At 53.2% G+C, this 16,973-nt stretch overlaps 2 protein-coding genes across 2 annotated transcripts; one reads left to right on the top strand and one right to left on the bottom strand.

The window, feature by feature from the left end:
* Nucleotides 1-239: 239 nt before the first annotated feature.
* TEX261 (testis expressed 261) lies at nt 240-10,038 on the top strand. The gene is made up of 6 exons (XM_017522012.1): nt 240-486; nt 1,412-1,491; nt 3,225-3,378; nt 5,537-5,604; nt 6,736-6,838; nt 7,272-10,038. Exons 1-6 carry the CDS (start codon nt 417-419, stop codon nt 7,385-7,387), a joined length of 591 nt encoding a protein of 196 aa, XP_017377501.1. The 5' UTR covers nt 240-416; the 3' UTR covers nt 7,388-10,038.
* Nucleotides 10,039-10,502: 464 nt separating this feature from the next.
* On the bottom strand, nt 10,503-16,525 carry ANKRD53 (ankyrin repeat domain 53). The gene is given in 7 exon segments (XM_037736145.1): nt 10,503-11,472; nt 13,361-13,481; nt 13,922-14,086; nt 15,382-15,581; nt 15,889-16,065; nt 16,067-16,157; nt 16,356-16,525. Coding segments are annotated over 7 exon segments (1,692 nt in total). The 3' UTR covers nt 10,503-10,704.
* Nucleotides 16,526-16,973: the final 448 nt, after the last annotated feature.

Genomic DNA, 16,973 nt, shown 5'->3' on the forward strand with positions numbered 1-16,973 from the left:
GCGCAGTCAGGCGGCCCTGTCCCGCCCTAGACCCCTCCAGGCTGGCGCGGGAGTGCTCAGGGAGAGGCTGGAGGCTGCACTCCGACTCCCAATACGGGCGCCTGGTCCCCGCCCCTGGGGACAGTCCCGCCTCCCCTGGTCTGCCGCCGCTTGCATTCGTTCCCCCGAGTGGAGCGAGAGAGCCTGGTGGTCCGCGAGCGCAGGGCAGCGGCGGTTGGCCCTCCTCTCCTGCGGGCGGCGCCAGCACGAGCCTGACTCCCCAGCAACACTCGAGCCGGGCTCCTCTCGGCGGCGGCGCACCGTAGTCCTGCCGTCTGCGGGGCGGCGACGCAGCGGCCGCGGCGGTGGCGGCTCTGTGTCGCCGAAGCCGAAGCGCGCAGGCCCGTCCCGGCGGCCGGGGAGCGGGCGGGGGCGCCATGTGGTTCATGTACGTGCTGAGCTGGCTGTCGCTTTTCATCCAGGTGGCCTTCATCACGCTGGCCGTCGGTGAGACTGCACGACCCCGGCCCGCGCGGGCTCCCGCCCCAGCATCGGTGCTCGTTGGGGGTCGCGTCGCGGGGGTTTTGGGGCCACTTGGGGTCCCCTGCCCTGCGCTCCCAGCCTTCGCCGTCCCAATCCCATCCCGCCTGGTTTTGCACCTTCTGCCGAGCCCGGCAGCCCGGCCTGACCGCGGCTCCTTCCAGGTGTCACAAAGTCCGCCACGGCTGTGCCCGGGACAGGCTGACTCGAGCGCCCCGCCCGCGCCTGCGGACCGCTAACCGCTGCCGCTCCCACTCTTCCTCCGCCAGCCGCGCGGAACTTTTCCCCGCGGCTTACCGCCGCCTTTGCTCCTCTGGCCCTTGATACTTGCTTCTCTCCTCACCTTTGACACTTCCCCTCTGGCTAGTTCCCACTCCGCCTCAGTTGAGATATCATCTCCTCCGGGAAGTCCACAGGGGTCGATGGTCCAGCAGTTGCCCTGTCCTTTCCCTAAAGTAGCATTTCTCACGCTAAACTCGTCTGTCTCTCCTCCCTACTTGTTCTCCTTCCCCTTCCCAAGCTGAGTCAGGGAAGGATCCTTGTCTGTCTTGTTCAGCTGTATCCTCAGCCCAAGGACCTGGCTCTTGCCAAGTGCCCAGCAGGTGTTTATTGAATACGTGAAATTCCGCTTTCTGAGGCAGAGGTTAGCATTGTACTGAGGCATCAAATGCAGACTTTCATTGTTTTTGTGGGATTTTTCCTTAGTTGCCCTAACAAAGTTTTACTTCTCCAGACTTGGAAGAGCAAACACATGGGATGTTTGGTTTGTTCTTGACTTTCTGGAGTCCATGAAGGGTGGATGGGGACTGGGCTGCAGAGAGAGGGGTGACCAGGATGGTGGGAGTGACCCTGGCTGATGGTCTCCCTGCTTGCCCTTCTCCCCACCCCCCAGCGGCTGGACTCTATTACCTGGCAGAACTGATAGAAGAATACACAGTGGCCACCAGCAGAATCATAAAATACATGATCTGGGTAAGTGGCAACTTTCTCTAGGAGTCCTCCTCACTCTTTTGTCCTGCCTCAAAAGCAGGAAGTGAGGAGAGTTTGGCATGGATGATGAGGCCTGTGCCTCTGCTGTTTCCTAAGCATACACTCTTACCTCCTTGCCCTGAATGCTGTTATGTCTGCACTCCTGGGCCCAGATCTTCCCTAACCTCCTTCCCAAGTGGCATTGTTTCACCGCAGACCTTCTCCTCTAGTCCTTAAGGTGACAGTCAAGTGTACATTCTCTGGTGACAGGACCATGGCTTTGACTTTGCTTAGCTGTCTTCTACTGTCTTTAGCCCTTTGCTCTGTTCACAGCATTTGGAACTTAGAGGAGCCGTAAGACAGTTTTGAGTATTTGTTTATTGCTGTCTTTCTAATCGGATCAAGTGATTTGTCCTAAGAGAGGCACAGCTTCGCTGGCCTCGCCCTCCCTTGGTCTAATGGGAGGCTTCTCTTACTGAAGACACAGTCCTTGCCACTGATGTCAAAGCCATAGGGTGACTGCTGGTGGACAGACTTCGTTCAGCTGCAGGAAAGGCTGGGGGTAGGGGTGAGGGTAGGGGTGCCCTTGGACAGAAAGCGTCCACAGCCCCTTAGGTCGCCTGGTGTCGGCAGCCACTTGCACTCTGGGCATGGCCTGAGGTTGGGAGTTCACAGTGGAGACAAGACTGTAGCCCTCAGCTCTGGTCCAGAGGCCCAGCTTGTGGGTGTTGGCACAGGAATTAGCCCTTCATTCAGCCAACTGTCACTTTTTAAGCTCTGATAACTGTAGGTCCTTCTGAGTCGTGTTTTTCAAACTGTAGGCTCAATTCCTTATTGGGCTATATAATTAATTCAGTAGGTTATGATCAGCATTTAAAAGGAACATAAATAGAATTGAAATTTGAGCTTTGATCATATGTATGTATATATGTGTTGGGGGTCACAGTGTTAAATGTTTTTCTCTTTGTCTGAGATGGAGTTTCGCTCTTGTTGCCAAGGCTGGAGTGCAATGGCACTGTCTTGGGTCACTGGAACTTCCGCCTCCTGGGTTCAAGCGATTCTCCTGCCTCAGCCTCCCTAGTAGCTGGGATTACAGGCATGTGCCACCATGCCCGGCTGATTTTGTATTTTTATTAGAGACAGGGTTTTTCCATGTTGTTCAGGCTGGTCTTGAACTCCCGACCTCAGGTGATCCCCCTACCTTGGCCTCCCAAAGTGCTGGATTACAGGTGTGGGCCACCATGCCTGACAGATATTTTTCTTACTGTGGGTTGCTGTCAAAAAACTTGAGAAATGGGTTGGCTACAGTGGCTCACACCTGTAATCCCAGCACTTTGGGAGGCTATCAGATGTTTGAGACTAGCCTGGCCAACATGGTGAAACCCTGTCTCTACTAAAGATACAAAAATGAGCTGGGCGTGGTGGTACATGCCTGTAGTCCCAACTACTCAGGAGGCTGAGGCAGGAGAATTGCTTGAACCCAGGAGATCTTGCCACTGCACTGTAGCGTGGATGCCACTGCACTCTAGCCTGGATGACCAAGTGAGACTCCATCTCAAAAAAAAAAAAAAAAAAGTTGCCTTTGGGAGCAGAGTATCTAGTTGGGGAGGCCTGACCTGTGAAATGAGGAGATTGAAGCATGAACCTAGTGCTGCCCTTAGCAGGCTGGGGGTTGGTGAGTCCAGGAAGGTTGCCTGGAAGAAGCGCCCTGCACTGTCTGCCTCTGGTTGTTTCAGTTCTCCACCGCTGTACTGATCGGCCTCTACGTCTTTGAGCACTTCCCCACCAGCATGATTGGCGTGGGCCTCTTCACCAACCTCGTCTACTTTGGCCTCCTCCAGACCTTCCCCTTCATCATGTTGACCTCGCCTAACTTCATCCTGTCGTGTGGTGAGAGGGGACAGGGTTGGGGAGGCAGCGGACGTGGTTGGGTGTGCCAATCTCCATCCTGGGCACTAAAGGGGATACAGAGAAAGGAAGTCAGACGCTGAAGTCCTCCAGGAGGCCAGGCAGATTGGGAAAATGTGGTTGTCACTCCTGAGGACTCTAGAGGCCACCTTGGCTCTAGTGAGTAGAATTTGTTGGAGCTGGGGGCTCAGACAGGGAGGGCTTTCCCAGAGAGGTAAGTCTGAAGAATAGTTTGGGAAATAAGAGGTTGTGGATTGGCTGAGGCAGGGCCCCTAGCTGGGCAGTTCCAGCCTCAAAAAAATCACTTAGCCAGAAAAAGCTCAAAGCCCTTCTTTAGTAGACAGGCAGGCAGCTCCCCATCTAGTCTTCAGACCCAAAGTCATGGTTAGGACTGGAGCCTCATGGGGCTATGAGTGCCTTGCAGACTGGCCTGGTGTGAATGCCTCCTGAGGGCTGCAGCTTCCCATCTCATTCTCACTGGTTGCTGCTCCCTCGGGCTTGAGCCTGGGTGTGGAGGACCCAGTCTTCTTTGGCTTTGCCTGGCCACCACTTTCTGACCCTGGGGAATCATTGCCCTTCTTTGGGCCTTAGCTTCTCCATCTCTTTAGAGAGGATGTTTCTGAAAGAACCGTTGGGAGACTCAGTGGGCAAATAGGAGCTGTGTATAAATATTTACAGATATTCGGAAAAGGCTTTGCAAAGTATTTTGGTTGCCAAGATTGCCATTGCTCCTGTTCATCATTACTGCCCACCCTAGCTTTTGGTCAGGGTATCAGATGGAGTTAGGGGCTTTTTATAGTGACTTTTCTATTTCTGTGAGAGAGCCTGGAGAGTGAATATTATCCATACAGAGGGCATATTATTAAAGCCAAACTGGTTTCTTCCTTGGGCGCTTGGTGTGATTTCACCAAAGAATTTGTTCAGCAGAGGTTTGTTTAGGGAGCCCTTCCAAGGAGACCAGGCCCCTCTGTCCCAGGGAAAAACTCCTGCCCCCAACCCCTCAGCAGCAGGCTCACCTGACGCTTGTCATTCCCTTGACCTGCCCTTTGATGCCTAAAAGAGTTTTTCCAAAAGATCTTGTGGGCACCAGCCACTATCCTACCTCCCATTATCTCTTAGCCCTAGAGTGTGGCTAGGCATAGGAGAACTATAGTCTTTGCTTTAGAATGAGAGGCAGGGGAGAAGAAAGGAGACATGGTCATTGCTGTCAGGTGTGTGTGTGAGGGGACAATCAGTTTCAGGAGCCATGTTCTTTCTGGTGCCTGCCCTTCACCTCACCATGGGAACAGGCAGGGATGACTGTCTCTTGAGCAGCCTGTGTCCAGGATGTGCACACGTGCCCTCTGTTGTAAACTCAGTTGCACACCAAGGAGGGGCAGCTGTGTATGTCCAAAACATATCAGTTCACACCAGCATGCCTTACCTCGGGGCAGGATGGGGAAGGACCCCCTCCCCCAGAACACTGAGGAACCCAAAGATTGCACCTCAAAGCATCTAGCAAGTCTTTTTTTTTTTTTTAATACTGTAAGTTCTGGGGTACCTGTGCAGAACCTGCAGGTTTGTTACATAGGTATACACTATGTAACAAACATCATGTGCCACGATGGTTTGCTGCATCCATCACCCCGTCATCTACATTAGGTGTTTCTCCTAATAGCATCTAGCAAGTCTTGCCCTTTCATTCCGGAGGAGTGAGAGCCTTTGATTTGAGCAGGACTTCTCCCTGCTGCCCAGTTTGGAGTAGAGCCTCTTAAGGGCACCTAATCTGCACACCCGTGACTTCTCCCTACCTGCCACTGTGGGAGAGCTTTCTTTAGCACTCATATCCTCTAAAAATGAGGTTAATTGTCATGATGCTTTGGATTATGTAACATAGAAGTCTCATTTTTATAACATGCAAGGCGCTTTCTTACCTTCTAATTTTACTCAGAATGCCCTGTGCAGTGGGCAGGTTGAGGCTCATTCTCCCGTTTTAACGGAAGAATGGGAAATAGTTCTAGGCAATAGCCTACCCTGAGTTGAGTGTAAAGTCAGGCATAAGACTCCCTGGAGGCTCCCAACTTCTGACGACCTTTTGAAGTGAAAAGTACAGCTTTCTCTTATTCCCCTTAAACTGACTGACTGTTCATTCCCTCAACAGGATTAGTGGTGGTGAATCATTACCTAGCATTTCAGTTTTTTGCAGAAGAATATTATCCCTTCTCAGAGGTAAGAAGTGTCCGGTACATTCAGCTGTTAACAGTGACAGGGGAGTAAAAGGGAACTTGCATGGTTTACTTTGTGAACTTAGCTCTGATTTGAAACTGAAGCTGTTCAAGGATTATATGTTTGAAAAAAAATAAAACATAGATGGTTAGAGAGAGCAGTGTAGATGGGGACAGAAGGCATAGATGGTTAGAGAAGGCAGCGTGTGTGAGAGGCCGGGCACAGTGGCTCACGCCTGTAATCCCAGCACTTTGGGAGGCTGAGGTGGGTGGATTACAAGGTCAGGAGTTCAAGACCAGCCTGGCCAACATGGGGAAACTCCATCTCTACTGAAGATACAAAAAGTAGCTGGGTGTGGTAGTGGGCAGCAGTAATCCCAGCTACTCAGAGGCTGAGGTAGGAGAATCACTTGAACCCGGGAGGTGGAGTTTGCAGTGAGCTGACATCACACCACTGCACTCCAGCCTGGGTGACAGAGGGAGACTCCATCTCAAAAAAAAAAAAAGAAGAAGAGAAGGCAGTGTGGATGGGAACAGGAGGTATAGATGGTTAGAGAGAGCAGTGTGGGTGGGGACAGAAAGCACACCTTTGGCTGAGGCAGGGAGGACACTGCTCCTCCTAAGTGAGTCCTTTGGGTTCCCCTGGGGGGGTCATCCTGAGGTCAGGAAGGGGCACTAGGGTGGCCTTCTCTGACACAGTCCTCACAGGGCAAGGGTGGGCTGCAGTCCTGAGTCCCAGCTTTTCCCAGTGGCTACCAAGGTTTTCTTCCCTCACAATTTCTCCACACCCTGCTGCTCCAGTTTGAACCTCTGGGAAGAGCAAGGTCACTTCTTTGGGGAGTGTGGTTCAGTCAGTCATGGCTTAGCACTTAATCTGCCTCCTTCAGTCCAGGGGAGTTGCTTCGTGGTGACCAAGATGTAGGGATTGTGGCCGCATTAAATCATCTTCAGCCCCCACCTTTCCCCAGAGAAGTATTTCTGTGTCCGAGGGTGGCTTTCCCCACTTCCCAGGTCTGGGCCCCCGTTGGAGATTAAGTGTGACCCTCTGTGTACTCTTGACCAACACGCAGTGACCACACCCAGCCCACTCTTTGCACCTCCAGGGTACCCTCTTCTTAGTCTCTCTTGTTGCCAGGTCCTGGCCTATTTCACTTTCTGCCTGTGGATAATTCCATTTGCGTTTTTTGTGTCACTTTCGGCTGGGGAGAATGTCCTGCCCTCTACCATGCAGCCAGGAGGTGAGAAGGGGTTTTTAAGGGGCTGAGGTGGGAGCAAGCCAGCACGGCTTGGGTTGGCAGGGGTCCACTGAGGGAACCAGAGTCTAGCCCTGTGTTGGAGACACTTGGGCTCAGAGTTGGGATAGCTGTGTACACACACACCAGAGTCTAGCCCTGTGTTGGAGACACCTGGGCTCAGAGTTGGGATAGCTATGTTCACACACACACACACACACACACACGAACCAGAGTCTAGCCCTGTGTTGGAGACACCTGAGCTCAGAGTTGGGATAGCTGTGTTCACACACACATACACACACACACGAACCAGAGTCTAGCCGTAGCCCTGTGTTGGAGACACCTGGACTCAGAGTTGGGATAGCTGTGTTCACACACACACATACACTCTCTCTTTCTCTCTCTCACTTTCACCTTCTTGCCTGTGTCTCCACAGATGACGTCGTCTCCAATTATTTCACCAAAGGCAAGCGGGGCAAACGCTTAGGGATCCTGGTTGTCTTCTCCTTCATCAAAGAGGCCATTCTACCCAGTCGTCAGAAGATATACTGACCCCCGTGCGGGCAGGATGTGGGGGCAAGATCAGGAGAGTCAGGCCCCTGGGCCTCTATGCCAGGTGGGGGCCGGAAGCCGGAAAGGCACCCAACACCAGCCCCGGCTTTCCTCCCCTCAACTCTGATGCCCCATCCCTTTCCTCCTTGGTGGGGGTTCAGCTTGGCTCAGATCTGATGCTGCAGGAGGCTATGACCTCAGAGGGCACCAGGGAGGGTGGCAGAGCCTGCTTAGCCAGGAGGCCGAGGTCCTGCAGCTCTCCCCTGTCCCTTCCAAGGTGGGTCAGGAGGTTCTGGCCCAGCTGGGGCAGGCAGGGCAGGGTCTGTGAAGCTGAAGAGCAGATGGTGACAAGTTCTCTGGGCAGGTGGCCATGGGGAGGGGCCATGGCTTGGCATGTCCAACAGAAATAGTTTTTGCTGTCGAACCGTGATTTCTGTCCAAATGCGGATTTCCATTTGAATAAAGCTTCTAGGTGGCACTGTTTGCCTTAATACCCTGACAGTTCATCTTCCTTTCTTCCTGCTAACCTTCTGCCCTGGACTGGACTCACTTTTCTGCCCCGGGGACTCCTTTTCTGGGTTTGGGTCTCGCCCTTCCTAAGGGACTGTTCTTCTAGCCCTTAGTGGGAAGGGGGCAGGGGTGAAGAGCTGAGCCTGGTCAGGGAGTGGGAAGTGGGCCTAGAGGCAGCCTCTCTGATGCACTCTCTTCTATCTCTTTCCCCAAGGCTCTATGACTGTCAAACTGGGAGTAGGAGAGGGGACAATTCAGGACTGGGCTAGATTTCCAGAAGAACATCTATAATATTCTATTTATAAATCTTCCTCTGGGAGAGGAGTGGTTTCTGGCTGAATGCTATCTTAGGCTCAAGGAGAAACAAAATAAAAATCAGCTTCCAGGCAGCCTGTTTTTAAAGAAATGGGACTAATGGGAGAAGCTGTTTGTCCCTATAACAGCATCCGAGGTCTGGCCCTCTTCTGTGCACTCTTGGCTCCTGGGGAGATATCTCTGCCTTCTAAGAAGGCAGGCCAGGTCTTCGGCACAGACCAGCATTTGTTGACCTTGCACTCCAACTACAGTGCCTTGCAAGTGCTCAACCGTAAATATTGGAATGAAGTCCCCATGAGAGCCATTTCTGGCCATGTTCTATACCTCAAAGTGAGGCTAGCAGGTGCAGAGATGAACTGTACACATGTGATATCTTTGAGCCACTGGAAAAACCCCTGTGCTTGAAAATATTTCCTCTATATCATGCCTGAAGTTCTATCATAGCCCTTCGTTTCCTTGACTTTAGCATTTATCTTCTCTTAATACCAGCTTTCCCTTTCACCAAGAGGAAGAGCACATTTTGGGTCTTCTCTCACAGTAACTGTGACGGCTAGGCCCTTTTTTCCTATGCAGACCAGGATACACAAGGCAGAGGACACTGGAGGCCAGCCTCATCCTCCTATTGGGCTGACAGCTGGCCCTTCTCCCTCTGCTGCTTGGTTCCTCACTTTGATGATGTGGCTTTGCCCCCTCCACTCTACTGCCAGTGTTCTCCCAGGGGTTGCTAAATCCAAAGGACCCCTTTCATATCTTACTGGATCTGGGCAGCATCTGACATGGCTGATCACCCCTTGCTTCTTGGATCGCACTTCCCTGGCACCCCTGTAGCTAGTTGTCCTCTTACCTCTCTGGCTGTTTCTTTCAGGCTCCTGTGCAAGCTTCTCCACTTGCCTGTGCACAGTAGGGTCTTTCAGAGTTCTGTTGTGGGCTCCCTAGGGAAGCCCATCCATCTGGAGGATTTCAGGGACTGCAGAGGCATTGAGAGTTGACCTCCAGCCCCAACATCCTTCCTGATCACCTGAACCACAGTTTTGCTGCCTTCTGGGTGCATAGATGATTCAAGTCCACGGCCCAGATGGTACCTGCTGTCCTCTGCAAACCTGCCTCTTCTGGGTACTTGCCTTGGCCCTGAGATCACTCAGGAGCCAGACAGGAAACCTGTCTTCTATTCCTATTTTCTCTTTCTGCCCACCATGTCCAGTTTCTCAAAGTGGTCAAGTCTACCTTAACATCTGTTGATTTGAGCCACTCCCACTGTCATCAGCTTTCACCTGGATTACTGTGACAGCCTCTTGCTGCTTCTGTATCCCTTGGCCAGACCTGTCTCCCTAAAATGCATTGCATAGCTGATCAAGTCACTCTCTGGCCTAAAACCCTCCATGGCTTCCCACTGCCCTCAGGATAAAGTCCAGACCCCTCAGCATGGATTGTGAGACTCATGGTGTCCTGGTCCCTGCTCACCTCTCTGGTCTCATCACTTGCCTTCTTGCATTCTGGGCCCCACTTGTATCCAGAGATACCGTGGCTCTGTCTTGCCACTGATTCTGCTTTTCTTTTGGTCACAGAGAAAGGGTACTTTCTCTGTCAAGTCTCAACTTGTCAAGTCTCAAACTTCCTCCAAGGAGGTTTAGCTATACCCTCTCCTCCCCAACCCCCAGCCCGGCATACCACACAGATCATTCTGCGCTCACTTGCCTGCTTCATGGTCATCTCTCCACTAGACTGTAAGCTCCTTGAGGGCAAGGACTGTCCTGGAAATTTTGTATTAACTGCCTGGCTTGATGCCTGGCACCTAGAAAGCACTCAATAAATGTTTGTTTAATGAATGAATTGTAGTGATGTGTACAAGGGGATACAGGGGAGCCAGTTAATTTTCTGGAGGAAATACAAGTGCTTTCATAGACTCAGATGGAAACCACACATCCTTCCCCTCCCTGGTTGTGCTGCCCATGCCTCCCAGAACTGCAGAAACCTCAGTGGCCGCTGGGAATAAGGATGGCAGCCCATAGTAGCAGGGAAGCCCATGCCAGGGAGACATACTAGCTGCTCTCCACCCCATTCTGGGTCTCAGCCTAGAGCCTGCAGCAGGAAGGGCTTAATCTGAACAAGGAACAGAATTTCCCAGTAGGTCCTTCCATCCTGGAAGCCTGGGCCATTCTGGGAGGGAGGGCAGTGAGGGTGCCGAAGTATCACTTTTACAATGCCAGGGTGAAGGATAGTGACTGACCCCGCCCCCCCACTCTGAACCTAACTTGGATTTCCTGGGCGGTGGGGAGGGGGCGGTGGCGGGTTGGGGGAGCAAGAGACTTACTTGCAGAGAGAAGGGAGGCCTGGGGTCTGGGCTTTTGATTGGAAAGGGAGACTCCTGTTCTTCAGCTTGGGAGTGGGAAGCCTATAGGCATCTCTCCCCCTTTCCTCCCCTTCCACAACATGAATCGCCACACCTCAGCCTTCACTGGACTGCCTCAGTTGGAGAGGTAGCCATAATAACTTTATGGGTGGGTTTGCGGGCAGGGCAGGGCGGGGAGCCCTTGATGAGATCGCACAGCTGCCAGGAAGGCTTCATCAAATGTGTCACGCAGGTTCATGGTCAGAGTGTCGGTCCAGAAGGTGTCATTACCCAGGTGCCTCTTCCGGGGCACTTTCCTCATGCTGATGGGGTAAAAACCCTGGGGCACCTTCATTCTGTAAGGCCACACACGTGGATATAGCGTGCGGAGTATCACTTCGAAAGGCAGCCGTGGCACTGGTGCCACCCAGTGGCCATCCACTGTGTGCAGCTGCGCACCTCCGTGCCCGTCAGGTGTCACCTCCAGGAAGCTGCTGAAGTCGTGCTCCGGGCTGGGGTCTGGATGCACGCCCAGGCGGATGCCCTGCGGATGGCTGATCTGGGTGATGGGGGATCTGGCAGGGTTGTTGCTAACATTCCACATCATCGGCCGCTTGACCGTGGGGTTCCTATAGATGGGCTTGGGCATCTCTGTGGGCTGTGGCATGCGTTGCAGGCACTCCTCCACAGAGGGGTGGGTGGGGTTCCTGTAGATGGGCTTGGGTATCTCTGTGGGCTGTGGCATGCATTGCAGGCGCATCTCCACAGAGGGCTGGAAGCTCCTGGAACACTGCGATCTCCGTTGCTCGGGGGTCTTGGAGAGAGCAGTGACCCTGGCTTGCGTGGTGTTAGAGACCAGAGAGTGGCCTGGGTGCAGCTTGCTGTGGAGCCACTTTCTGATAGCAGCTTCTTTGAGAATTTTGTGCTCTTTCTGCAACAACAGAGGGCACAAGACAGTCATGGAGGCCTGCTGCTCTCTGCTTCTGTGCAAGGAGGTCCTGTATCCATAGCCTTTGGAAACTGCGATCTGATGGATGAGGGAAACCCTGAGTCTGATGAGAGGAACACCTACCTCACGGGAGCCTGTGTTGCAAAGGGGGAGACAGCTTTTCTCATAAGGGAGCCCCTGGGCTGATGGGGGAGACAATGCACCTCTCCCACAGGGGAGATCTCCAATCTGACGGGGGAGATATAGCCTCTGCCCTAGGTGAGCCTCCAACTTGACAAGGGAGACACAGTCCCTGACCTAGGGAAATCCTCATGTCTTATAAAAAGACAAGTCCCCTCTTCTCCCTCCACAGGAATCTTCAGTCTGATAGTGGAGACATGTCCTGCCATAAGAGAGTCTCTGGTGTGTTGGGGGGAAAGGCAAATGGGAAGTGCAAACAGCATCCTTGACCCTGGAAGGAGGCAGCAGAAAGGACCAGATGGCCTGATGTGGACACACTTCATGGAAGTGGTGGGCCTTGGGAAGTCAGGTAGGGAGGATACAGTTGGCTGGCTCTCCAGGTCCGGTGGCAGCAACTCAATCTATCTCTATTCTTGCCTCCACTGGAGCCTTCCATATGTTGTCACAGAACCTCCCCCACTCCCATTGTCTCACTGTCTCACTCCCAGACTGTTGCTAAGCAATCAGGGGCTTTGGAGATTGACCCAGCTCCAGAGGCAGGCTCTGCTTATGCTAAGCCAATCACCATAATTCCATCAGACCTTGCCCCAGACCTAAGTCAGTCAGCATATGGCTTTCCTTTAGTTCTAGCCAAGGAACAAGAACGGGCACTTGAGCAAATTGACGCCATAAGAGATGAGGGGAGATGTAAGAAGCTTCTGAAAAAGGTTAGAGCTACAGGAAACAGATGGGCCTTGCCTCTTCCGGACAGTGTGTGACTCTGAGGACTGGTGACCCTGACATCAGAGGAGGATAGGCTAAGGACTAGAGAGTAATGCCACTGAAACAGACCAGGCATGCTGGAGTCACCAGCTCCAAAGCCCTCCCCACTTCAGGATTCACTTAAGATTCCCAGTATCTTCTGAGTTTTCTGGGTTTTGCACCCTATATAATTACACCTGCTTAAAATCCCTTCTTGCCCAGTCAAGGTCCTTCACTGATCTGGGCTCCTGCCAAATCTTGTCAGCCTCTAACTTACATCTGATCCTCAGCTGCTCTGAGTTTTCAGTTCACTGCATACATCATGTTCCCAGGTGCCTCTATGCCTTTCCACGTGGCTGCTCTTTATGCAGGTCAGCCCTTCCCTCCTTCATGTAGCCAGTTGCTGCACATGTTTAAAGACTCCTCTTAAGCATCATCCCTCCTGACACCCTCCTGGACCCTCTCCTCCTTGATGGCGATGTAACCTGCCTCCTCTGCTAGACTTTAAGCTCCTTGAGCATGGGGGTCACATATTCATCTTTGGACCTCAGGGTCTAGCAGGTGCCTGGTGCAGAGTGAATGCCCAGTGCCTGCTGGAAGGAAGGGTGGATCTTTTTAACCAGAGTGTGAGACCCAATTACAGGCAGGGCCTTGGTCTCATTGCAGGTTCATCCTGAAGGAGGAAGTGCACTAGGAAGGGCCCAGAAATATTTGCAAATTTAAACTTGCTTAAATTTGCTTTCTAACACAAGATAAGACTTTTGACCAAAAGACTGGCTTATTTAAAAGAGTAGAATTTCAGTCAGAGTACGGGGGGTTAGTACAGGGGAAAAGGTGGTTCTTTATGGGTGTGCTTCTAGCTACTCCTCTACAATATGTGGGTCACTGTCCCCTCCGCTCACATGCCTGGATAGCAGCTGGCGCCTGGCCCCCCTGCCTTCCCCCTTACTTGATACTCAATCAGGTAGTTGTGCTCCATGAGAGCCAGCTGCCTCTTGAATGTCTTCATTTTCCCCATCTCACGGGCAAAATCCTTCTTGTCCTTTTTCCACATGGCATCCTTCAAGAACCTGGTACCAAGGTCGGGGTGGGGGTGTCATCCCACAGTGACAGAGCTTCCACCTGGGCTGGGAAGACTGGCTGCTGCTGAGAGCTTGGAGGGGGGTGAGGGGAGCTGCCAGAGGGTCTCTGGCTTCCTACTTCCTTTAGGTGAAAGAGGAAAATTCCTTGATGACCTGGTCACCACCCTCCTGCTAACGAGCCAGGGACCCCAGGGCAGGGAAGGAGGGCAGTGATCAACCTAGAGGGCAGGGGACCTGGGCAGACTTACCCCCCAGCCCAGGTGATGAGGTAATTGCCTCATTCTAAATATCCTGGGCTGTAGACACATCCCCCAGCTGCCTGGCTTCCCAACCCTCCCCTTAAAGGCTCAGCCGTGGTGAGGGCCCTAGGGAAAAGGCTGGGGGAGGGGAAGGGAGTGGCAGGCTGCAAGTGGTTCTCACACTCTTACCGGGCACAGGCACGGTGGTTCCATATTTTGCAGAAGTCAATGGGTTTGTAGCCCATAGCATCTTGGGCATGGACGTTGGCACCACTCTGCACCAGGACCTTCACACAGTCTAGCAGGCCCTCACGGGCTGCCAGGTGCAGGGGCGTGGAGCCGTTGCAGGTCTGACTGTGGAAGGCCCCGCCAGTGGGGATGAGGACAGAAAGGAAAGAGAAAGGGCATCTGCCCATCAGATAGATGGACACACCAGTTTCCAGGCCCTGCTCTACCATTAGGGTTATTGGGTGACCCTAGCTGTCTCTTCCCCTTTCGGTATGTCAATTTCCTTTACTGTAGAGGGAGGGATTGGACTATGTGAATAGTACAAAACTGACTTTAGGAGGTATGTAACAGTTAAGAACTGCTGGAAGGAGAGCTGGCTTGTTTCAGAGACCACTAACCTCATCCACTCTTAAACCAACTAGCCCTCTGCCATTTCCCTGTGCTTCACCACGGCCCACAAGAGCTGCATGACCTGAGCCTAACCTCCTCGATCTTATCCTTTGACCTTGCCCACTCTTTCCCAACACATGGTCTTTGCATATGATGTTCCCTCTATCTGGAACACTTCCCTGGCTCTTTGCATGGCTGGCTCACTCTCAGTCTTCAGGTTGCAATTTAAATGTCACCTCCTTAGAGGTGATTGCTTCATCCAAAATAGATCCTCCCCCTACCCGCTTTACTCCCCACTCCATCACCATGTTTATTTTTTTCATAACCACTTCCCATGCTCTGTCAGGATTTTGTTCACTTATTTGTTTGTTAATTTGCTGTCTGCTCCTGCACTAGTATGTCAGCTTCATGAGGAGAGGGACCATTCGTGACTCTAGCATAGTGCTTAGCACATAGTGCATGCTTGATACTTTGAATGCATGCAGTCTCCTGTATGCCATGCACTTTTCAGTGATCACAGCAGTCCCATGTGATAGGCACTACCATTCTCTCAAATTTCAGTTGAAGACATTGAGACAGAGGTTCCCAAACTTAGCTATAAGTTAGAAGCACCTGGGGATCTTTTCTGACTTCCAAAGCCCAGCTCACACCACAGACCCAAAATCACAGCCTTTGGATTGGAACACAGGTGTTCATATTTTTAAGCTCCCTAGGTGATTCCAGTGTACACTTAAGTTTGGGAACCAGGGAAGTTTGGGAACAGGGCAGTGGGGCTTAGAGATTGAGTGACTTGCCTAAGGTCCTGCTGTCTGCTAGCAAGTTGCAGAGCTGGGATGGGGACTAGGTCTGTCCTCTCCCAAAGCCCAGTCTCTTTAACTACTACACCATGTGGGTTCCAGATTGCTTTATGTGGGACACAATCCTTATCACCTCCCACAGCCCCTCTGCCTGTCTTGTATGGATTTGCCTGCCTGCAAGTCGGGCTCCTGTGCCCAGTCTGCAGCCTCCCTCCTGAAGCAGGCTGGACTCACACATTGAGGGCTGCCCCTTTCTCCAGCAGGTAGTAGATGCAGGGGAGGGCCACACTAGTGTTGTCCCTGTGGATGACGAGGTGCAGGGGGGTCTGGCTATCATTGGTCAGCAGGTCCACGGGAAACTTGAACTCCTCTACCAGGACCTGCAGGCATGCAAGCTTGCCCCGTTGGGCTGCGAAGTGGATGGCAGTAAAGCCCTGTGAGGTCCAGAGCAGGCAGGAGGAGGCTGAGTGGGGTCGAGGTCCCAGGGTCCACAACTTAATTTATATAAATTTACTCTCTTCCCTGTGTCCCTAGGAATGCTCACACCCCTTTGCTAATTAACCAGTGTGTGTTCATCAGACCACCCAATCTCCCTGTCCCCAAAATGGTCCTTCCACAGCCAGAAGATGAGTTAAATTAGGAGAATGTACCCAGAAAAGGACATCTCTTCTCCAGGTGACCACTCCGAGCTGGGTAGCGAGAGAGGGACCTTGGTCCTTGCCCCCACACTCAAGGCCTTACCTTGTTGTTGGTGGGGATTTCCCCGAGGCTCTGGTTCAGACAGAACCGCAGCCATTCCACGTTGCCCACAGCGGCCGCGATCAGCTGATAGTAGCTCCGGATCGCCGTCTGGTGAATTGCAGTCTGGTGGATCGCTGTCTGGTCAGACTCCTTGCTGGGACTGGGGTCAGCGCAGGGCTGGTGAGAGAGGCAGGGCGGGGGCGGGGGGGCGCGTGGCGAGGGCGGTAGCCTGTGCTCGAAGGCGGTTGGCGAGGCCCGGCAGGGGCGGGCTGGTGGGCAGGGCAGTGGGGAATCCACCCTGGGCCACAGCCCGGGCACCTCTTGGGAGGCGATTTCTGGCCCCCGCCCGGCTCTCCGGGCTTCTCCGGCCGCAGCCTCGGCCTCCGCCTGCTTGGTCCATGCAGGACCAAGGAGTCGCTGGGCCGGGTTCTCGCGCCCCGCAGCGGACACCCTCTTCCCCGACCCACCTGGGCTGCTTGGACTCTTCGTCAGTCCAGGTGGCCTTCAAGGAGACTTTGTTCTCCCCCTGCACGGAGCCAAGTGGAGCTGGCTGCGGCTTAGTCCCTCTTCCTTCTCCCCTTTCTGAGTGCCAGCTTCCCGAGCCCGCCCGCCGAGCTGTGCTGCCCGCGGAGGACATCGAGGGGCTGGAACTCGGACCTAGGCTGGGCGGGCTGTCCACCCACCCGCCGGCGCCTCGCCCCCAGGGACTGCTCCTTCCCGACCCTTCCAGGCCGCCAGGGTCCGGCCGCCTCACTCGCTGGAGGGGCAGAGACCCGGCGCCTCGGGGGACCCTGCCCGCCTGCAGCCCCACCCGACGCTCCGCTCCCAACCGGAGCCAAACCCCTCACCCAACCTCCCAGCCCTGCTGCCGGGGAAACTCAGCATCAAACACGCAAACAACAAAGACGCTTAGCTTTTGTTTCCGATTATCAAACTAATAAGTAGAAAACAGAAATGTTCAACGTGGAAATAAAAGATGACCATCCTACCACCCACAGAAATCACAGTCTGTTGCAATATATATGCATATCATGACTCTTTTTTGTTTTTTTGCATCTCTTTTCATTTAATAGCATTATATTATG

Source organism: Cebus imitator, unplaced genomic scaffold (assembly GCF_001604975.1).
Source record: "Cebus imitator isolate Cc_AM_T3 unplaced genomic scaffold, Cebus_imitator-1.0 Scaffold23, whole genome shotgun sequence".
NCBI lineage: Eukaryota > Metazoa > Chordata > Mammalia > Primates > Cebidae > Cebus > Cebus imitator.